This window comes from Neolamprologus multifasciatus, chromosome 6 (assembly GCF_963576455.1).
Source record: "Neolamprologus multifasciatus chromosome 6, fNeoMul1.2, whole genome shotgun sequence".
In the NCBI taxonomy this organism is placed as follows: Eukaryota; Metazoa; Chordata; class Actinopteri; order Cichliformes; family Cichlidae; genus Neolamprologus; species Neolamprologus multifasciatus.
The window spans coordinates 35676635-35684684 of NC_140444.1; the positions used below are offsets into that span (position 1 = coordinate 35676635).

At 38.8% G+C, this 8050-nt stretch overlaps 2 protein-coding genes across 4 annotated transcripts in view; one reads left to right on the top strand and one right to left on the bottom strand.

Moving 5' to 3' along the window:
• Nucleotides 1-8050, bottom strand: part of LOC146517529 (uncharacterized) — a 149371-nt gene that overhangs the window by 63268 nt on the left and 78053 nt on the right. The window lies entirely within an intron of this gene.
• Nucleotides 228-3965, top strand: ptp4a1 (protein tyrosine phosphatase 4A1). Of its 2 annotated transcripts, XR_014874766.1 has the most exons (6): nucleotides 228-362; nucleotides 1009-1101; nucleotides 1765-1895; nucleotides 2517-2591; nucleotides 2773-2861; nucleotides 3619-3744. XR_014874766.1 is itself a non-coding variant. In XM_085164389.1 (5 exons), exons 1-5 carry the CDS (start codon nucleotides 258-260, stop codon nucleotides 3734-3736), a joined length of 522 nt encoding a protein of 173 aa, XP_085020515.1. In that variant the 5' UTR covers nucleotides 228-257; the 3' UTR covers nucleotides 3737-3965. The 2 variants fall into 2 exon arrangements, 1 of the variants encoding a protein (XP_085020515.1); XM_085164389.1 differs by lacking the exon at nucleotides 2773-2861 and having other exon boundaries at nucleotides 3619-3965.

Genomic DNA, 8050 nt, shown 5'->3' on the forward strand with positions numbered 1-8050 from the left:
ATTGTCCGCCCTTCCCGGCTGCCAACTTCCCAAATTTGCCTGTTACTGTTCTTTTTGGGGGCGTTGTTTTTATTTTGTTTTGACACTTAGCCTTGCCAACCTCGAAGAAGACTGGAGGATTTTTTTCTTTCAGAGTTCCTCAAAACTTGTTGGACATTTGTTTGACATTCCCTCCGAGTTTAACTGTTTACATTAGTGTTTACTCTGTGGAAGACATTTTAGTTTTGTTATACATTTTTTTTTCTCGCATTGTCACGATGGCTCGAATGAACAGACCAGCCCCTGTGGAGATTACCTACAAAAACATGCGGTTCCTCATTACCCACAATCCCACCAACGCCACCCTGAACAAGTTCATAGAGGTGAGCCAAATTGTGGTCAAGTGTTTACATATTACAGAGTGTATATTACTCGAAGCCCACATTGGAGAAGCACGTAACCGGTGATTGCATATCGAGAAATATTTTGGAAACGACCACAGTTTAAAATCTTTCCTGGAAATGTTTCAGCCAATGAAAGCAATGACTACAGAATCGTTTTAGATTACAGGAATTGCCGTATGTAGGTGTATTACTGCCAGTGTGCTTTAGAGGGTTGGGCAATCGGACAAAATCGGTGACTAAAATCAATTGATTCCTTTAACAGTTGGCTTTTTTCAATTGCACATTACAAAAGAGCTACCAGACAGTACCTCCTTCCTTTAAAAGGGAAATACACACGAGAACAGATTAGCCGCTTATGTCAACCAAAGGCAGTGGGGATGTCACTAAAATAGTCATGGGCGAAGCTATCTAGCTTAACTTATCAACTCTTTAGTCAAGCGAATGATCTAAAAACTGATGATATGACGAATATCACTAACTGACATGAGCTAGTGTTTGCATACATCAGCAACTTCACTTCTTTTTGTTGGAATTTTAACGCGTCGTCCAACCTTAGTATCCTGAGGTAGCTTTAACAGTATTGTTTGCCTCTTTCGCTCATAAATCCTGTGACATGTGATTACAGGAGTTGAAAAAATATGGAGTCACCACGGTTGTGAGAGTTTGTGAGGCCACCTATGATGCCACCCTGGTGGTGAAAGAGGGAATCCAGGTTCTGGTGAGTTCACGCTTCTGACTTCATCATGGTAAATGGTAAATGGACTGGTTCTTATATAGCGCTTTTCTACTCTTTCTGAGCACTCAAAGCGCTGTACACAACTTGTACATTAACCCATTCACACCCATTCGCACAAGCACATCTTTCTAAGTGCTTTCTAAGTAACATTCACACACACATTCATACTCCGATGGATGCATCGGAGAGCAATTTGGGGTTAGTATCTTGCCCAAGGATATTTGGCATGCAGACTGGGGAAGCCAGGGATCGAACCACCAACCTTCCGATCAGTAGATGACCTGCTCTACCACCTGAGCTACAGCCACCCACAATCATGACTCCTAATGTTTCAAATTAAAACAAATGTTTTTTTTTCCATTGCTCTGGGTTTTTTCCCCCAGTATACCAGGCTATTGTTTTGTTTTTTTATACTGGTTTTTATTCTGTAACAGATTTAGTTTTTTTTTGGGGGGGGGGGGGGGGGGGGTTCCCTCCAACTGAAGGTTCAGATTGTGCAGGAAGACAAGCTCCACAGGTGTCCTTGCTGCTGCAACAACATTTTTCTTTCCCCGCAGCTCAGCCTTCTCACTTCTTTTGTTTTGGTTTCCAAGGAACGGAGGCCGCCGACATCATTTCCTTTTTTCTTCTCTCTTCTTTCTGCAGGATTGGCCGTTCGACGATGGAGCTCCTCCCTCCAATCAGATCGTGGATGATTGGCTGAACCTGCTGAAGCTGAAGTTCAGGGAGGAGCCCGGCTGCTGCATCGCTGTGCACTGTGTAGCAGGGCTGGGGAGGTAAGCAGTCACTGACACAAAGATTCAAGTTGTTATATTTTACGTATGATAGTGAAATGTGGCTCTTGCTTCTGTTTGTATTCTGATACAGAAGCAGTCGGTGCTAAAACAGTTATTTGATGATCCCTATTTTCTCATTGTTTTTATTTTGCACATAAGCTTTTATTTTAGGGGATTTTCTCTAACAAAACAGTTTGAATCCATTAAATAACGTTTCCCCCATTATCTGACTTTTAAATGATTAATCCACCAATCTAAAGAATAACTGCAGAGCTACAACCTGAGCTATCATAGTGAAAACTATCATATAGGAATAACATCCTTGTTATCAGTTGTGGTTTGAAAAACAAACCAAGAAGATCTTAAGCAGAGACGCAGTCATTTGCATTTTCTTTGATCCTGCTGTACATGACTCACAGTATCACCCACATTTTGTCCCAAGCGTGTGCTTCCTTAGTACAGACAACCTGCCAGGTCCTGTCTCTGTCCTGTTTGCTTTAATCTGATCTATGAGGAAGCCATGTTTGTTTGTTTTGTTTTTGTAATTGGAGCAAAACACTATTTTGCATGTTAGTTTTAACGAACATTCCTGGTACCGTCTGTTCCCTTTCTTTTTCACAGAGCTCCTGTTCTGGTGGCACTCGCTTTGATTGAATGTGGGATGAAGTATGAAGATGCTGTCCAGTTCATTCGACAGTAAGTAAAAATCATTTGGCAGGAAATGATTAAAGAAGCTACTTTTTTTTTTTTTTTGATGAATTGAGGTTTTTTATTATAAAACCATTAAAATATCTGATAGTTCATTGCATTTGTAAGGCTCTCTGGTGGCCAGACTTTGGCATTAACTTTGAGAAAATCCTTGATTTTTGTCTTGCAGTAACCTGATACTTTGATACGTAAAGCAGGGAGGCCTGAGTCATATCTATAAATAGCAGAGATGTCAGAGAGTGAGATAAGGATGATTCAGTAGGTGTGCTTTAAAGTATGTGTCATCACTTGAAATATTTATAGAGCGCTTGGCAGTCAGCTTTCTTTTTTTCCAAAGAGTAATCAATAAAATGAGGGAAAGCTCAGCAATTTGAGGCTGTAATTGAAAATGTTTACATATTATTAATATGGATAAAATCCTCTTTTTTTCTTTTTAAATAAACAGTTAATAATAGGACTTTAATTATTTAAAGTTTATTTTAAAATCCTCAACAAGCCAAAGAATCGTTTTCATGCTGAATGTAAAAATCATACATTTTGCCATGAATCTTCATATACAACAGAGTTAGTTGACTATTTCTGTAAATGTAATAGTACAGGGGAGCCACTTTGCTCTTTTCCAACCCAGCATTTATATTCTTGCACTCTATCACAGTACCTTGTTATTCAGAGTACTGGTCCTTAATACAGCATTTTAATTCCTTTCCTTTTCCCTTTAACCAATCATCTGATTGGTTGCCCCTCACACACAAAGGTTAGAACAGTTAGTGGGTGGAGCTTCTTTGCTTACAGTCACAGATCTGTGGCTGAGCTTTCCTCTCTAACATCAGACAAAGCCATCATAGAAAAGCCTGTAAGTACGGTCCACAAAAGCTGAGCGTTTGACTCACAGGGGTTAGACTGCTTATATGCACACTGACATGAATTATTTAAACGTTGGGCATGTTTAATATATTACAATATCCATGGTAGCAATATATATTATGGATTTACAAATTTCTACACTTGCTTTCAGGAAGCGCAGAGGAGCATTCAACAGCAAGCAGCTGATCTACCTGGAGAAATATCGTCCAAAGATGCGCCTGCGTTTCAAAGATTCTAACGGCCATCGCAATAACTGCTGCATCCAATAGAGCCAAACATTGAGCCACGCCAACCCCTCCCCAACCTACCCTCCAACACAGAAGAGTTTAATTAAACCTTGCTAGCTTATAACCTGGCAGGCTTCCTTTTTTTCTTTCTTTTCTTTTGTTTTTCTTCATTGTGTTGAAGTATTTTAATTTGGAAAACCATGCTTGGTAAATGAAATTTCCCCCTCCCTTTCTAGTTTCAAAATTAAATGTCAAAAAAAATGAAAAACAAGAGTTGTGTGAACAGAGTTTTTTCTTCATGTGCCCAGAAAAAAAAATAGGAAGAGTCGTGTATCATTGTAAGATGTTGGATTAACTGTTTTCTGCAAATGCATCCCAAAGATTTGGATTGGCCCGTGCATTCACATTGCCTGAGAATGTGTTCAAAAAAAAAAAAAAAATAGGAAAAAGAAATGTTTTCTTGATGTGAACAATTATGTGTACCCTGTTCAATTTTAGGATTCAGTTTCAAGACTGACTAGAAAGAGGTATGCCTTTCTTCAAATCAGATGGATCATCCATAAATGCCTTACAATCGGAAGTGGAACAAAGGCAATCGAGCGGGAGTCGGCTCCTGTTGGCATTTGGAAAAGGTGTTTCATTTTTCTACTTGGAACAAAAAAAACCCTAAACTGTTGCCTTTGTCTTGTGCAGGAAGTCTTACACACACTTATGCCCTTTCAGTAACTATTTTTTATTATAAATGCTTAACTGTTGCAATATTTGTCAATTGAAAGTCTAGGAACTTTTTAGTCTTTATCAGACCTTCTGTTTACTTATTAACTGCCATGTTAAAATAAAAATGTGATCTTTTTCATTTTTCCTTTTTTTTCTTTTTGTTTAGTTTTGTTTGTGTGTGTGCGCTTCAAACTGGACTTCCAACATCTGCAATATTTTGTATGCCTTTTTATTTGATGTCCATAACTTAAGACTTGGATACTTGATGATTTTATGTATTTGAAAATGTGTACTATTATTATTAGGTTGGCTATTTATACTATCAATGGATGTGTGATTTAGTACAGTGAGCAAAAAAGTTTTACCTGTTCACCAACTTGTGAGAGTACATTAAATGATACACTGAAAAAAAGATGTTGGTCTTTTTTTCCCCATTTTCTCAAGAGAAGAAAAATGCAGGAGGGGTTTGAGCAAAATAGGACTGATAAATACTTCTTAACCCTTTAAGACCTACCATAGAACCAAGTCCGCCAGAGCTTATATTATATTTTTACATGCTGTAGTGCCATTTTTGGGAGCATTTCAAGTTGCTATACATCAAAACAACCATTATAGCCCAGATTTTAATAATATGTCTGCATTAAGTGCATAGTAATTACATATATTGCAAAAAAGTGCAATAAACTACAAAAAAATTGAAAATCGTTTTTGCTTTTTTAACTTATATTTCTAGTTAGAGAAATTTAAGAGGCTTATCCCTCAAAACTGTAAATACAAAAAAGTTGCACAAAATAGTTTCCCACCACAGGAAATTTATTTTAAGTGTCTTCATAGTTTTATTTTTGAAATACACCAATTTTTATATACTGCAGGAAAAACTAAAGTAAATATTATACTGCAAATTTGCAAAAAAAAAGCAGCATATGCATTAAAATAAACTATTTCCAGCAGTGCAATATGAGTCCTAAGCATCCCAGAAATGACACAGAAAGTCATAAAGTCAAACATAACTTTTAAAAAACACCAGTCTAGGCTCATGAGGCCCTGATGGTAAAAAAAAACTACATTTCCGCGAAAATGACGTCACTTCCGGTTTCGGGCAGGTAATGGCGGACATGCAAAAGTTCACGCTGCCGTCTATTCCAAGGCAGGAATTGTTATGAACTGCTGATCGGATCGGCAAAGACCTCATGTCCAATCAACTGAATTTACCACAGGTGGATTCCAGTCAAGTTGTAGAAACATCTGCCAAAGATCCGTGGAAACTATTTACACTGGCCACTTTGTTAATTATACCTTGCTGCAAGCGCTTTCTATGCAGTTTTTGCAAAGCTATATGTGGAAGGAAACTGTGACCTAGAACAAGCTGATGGCATAAGATGTAAGTACAACTCCTCCGGTTTCATATGCAAAAAAAATTATTGCACTAGCTTACGTGGTTGCAGAGCTACCAGGATTTAAGAATAGTTACGCAAAACAGAGCGTGCCGCTCTGACCTGCTTTAAAGGGTTAATAAAAAAATGTTGCAGATGTAGCGCTAAAAGACTTTCTTGAAAAAGGCATGGTATTTAGCTGTTTGTTTGAATAGCGGCTCTTTCTCAAACCTTTCATCGTAAAACATCTGCATTTTTAGCATTTACATCACCAATAGTCCAGTAAACCAGTTTACATTTTAATCATTGCAAAGACTCAAATTTAGCTAATTTGTGGCCCAATATGAGTTGACAGTTACATTTGTTTCAGTTTAGTCTCTGAAATAAAATATTCAGTCCCATGATTAATTCAACGCCCTGCTAGGGCCATAACACTGGGTGACTGGCTCCAATGAGTCCTGTTGGTTCAAACTTCTTCCATTTACTGACGATGGAGGCCATCGTGCTCATTTGGACCTTCAGTGCTTAAGGAATTTTTCGGTATCCTTCCCAATATCTGAACCACAATGCAATCCTGTCTCTGAGATTTACAGACAATGCTTTGGACTTCATGACTTGGTTCATGCACCGCCAACAATAGGACCGTATTTGTCATGTCCAATCAACTGAATTTACCACAGGTGGATTCCAGTCAAGTTGTAGAAACATCTGCCAAAGATCCGTGGAAACTGTTTACACTGGCCACTTTGTTAATTATACCTTACTATTACCAGGTTCGACCTTACCTGCCCCAATTCTGACACAGGTCAAACAAGATGCTGAAAACATTCAGCGGAAACTTTGATTCATATTGGTGTGATGAACATCTTTATATTATAGTCTTCAAAATAGCCACCTTTTGCTTTGATTACTGCTTTGCACACTCTTGGCATTCTCTCGATGAGCTTCATGAGGTCGTCACCTGAAATGGTTTTCCAACAGTCTTGAAGGAGTTCGCAGAGATGCTGAGCACTTGTTGGCCCTTTTGCCTTCACTCTGCATCCATTTCTTCCAAAATCGTCTGGATTGGGTTTAGGTCAGGTGACTGTGGAGACCAGGCCATCTGACGCAGCACACCATCACTCTCCTTCTCCCTCCCCTACACAGCCTGGAGGTGTGTTCGGGGTCATTGTCCTGATGAAAAATAAATGATGGTCAAACTAAACACAAACAGGATTGGATGGGATGTCACTGCAGGATGTTGTGGTAGCCATGCTGGTTCAGTGTGCCTTCAGTTTGAATAAATCCCCAACAGTGTCACCATCACACCTCCTCAGCCATGCTCCACAGTGAGAACCATGCATGTAGAGACCATCCATTCACCTTTTCTGCATCGCACAAAGACACGGCAGGTCGACCAAAGATCTCAAATTGGACTCATCAGACCAAAGCACAGATTTCCACTGGTCTAATGTCCACTCCTTGTGTTTTTCGTCCCAAACAAATCTCTTCTGCTTGTTGTTTTTCCTCCGTAGTGGTTTCTTAGCAGTTATTTGACCATAAAGGCCTAATTCACACAGTCTGCTCTGTACAGTTGATGTAGAGATGTGTCTGCTACTGGAACTGTGTGGCATTTATCTGGGCTCTGATCTGAGGGGATGTTAACTTGCAATTTCTGAGGCTGGTGACTTTGATGAATTTATCCTCAGCAGCATGTGAGCCAGCTTTGACAGAGCGCTCGATGGTTTTTGCAACTGCACATTCAAAGTTTTAGCAGTTTTACCTACTGACTGACATTCAGTTCTTATAGTAATGATGGACTGTTGTTTCTCTTTAACTAGCTGATTTGTTCTTGCCATAATGTGAATTTTAAGAGTGGGGTCCCAACCCCACTAAGAAGGCAAGAAACTCAACAAATGAACCCTGACAAGGGTTTGCAGCGCTGTCAACAAAGCGAAGGGTGGCTACTTTCAGGAATCTAAAATATAGAACATATTTAGAGTTATTTGTCATTTTGTCTTTGCTACATAAATACAGATATATATTACATTTATATCTGGATTTATCCGCCATATATTCAATGTCTTCAGTTTCTATCTACAGTGTAGAAAGTAAAAATAAAGAAAAAACATGAAATGAGAAGGTGTGTCCAAACTTTTGACTGATAGTGTAGATCATTAAAGCCTGAAATATTAATGCATGGTAGGATGAATCCATGTCTTCATATTGTTTATGTTAAATTCTGTGACCCATCTGGATGTCACAGTAAAATTCATCACTCATCAGA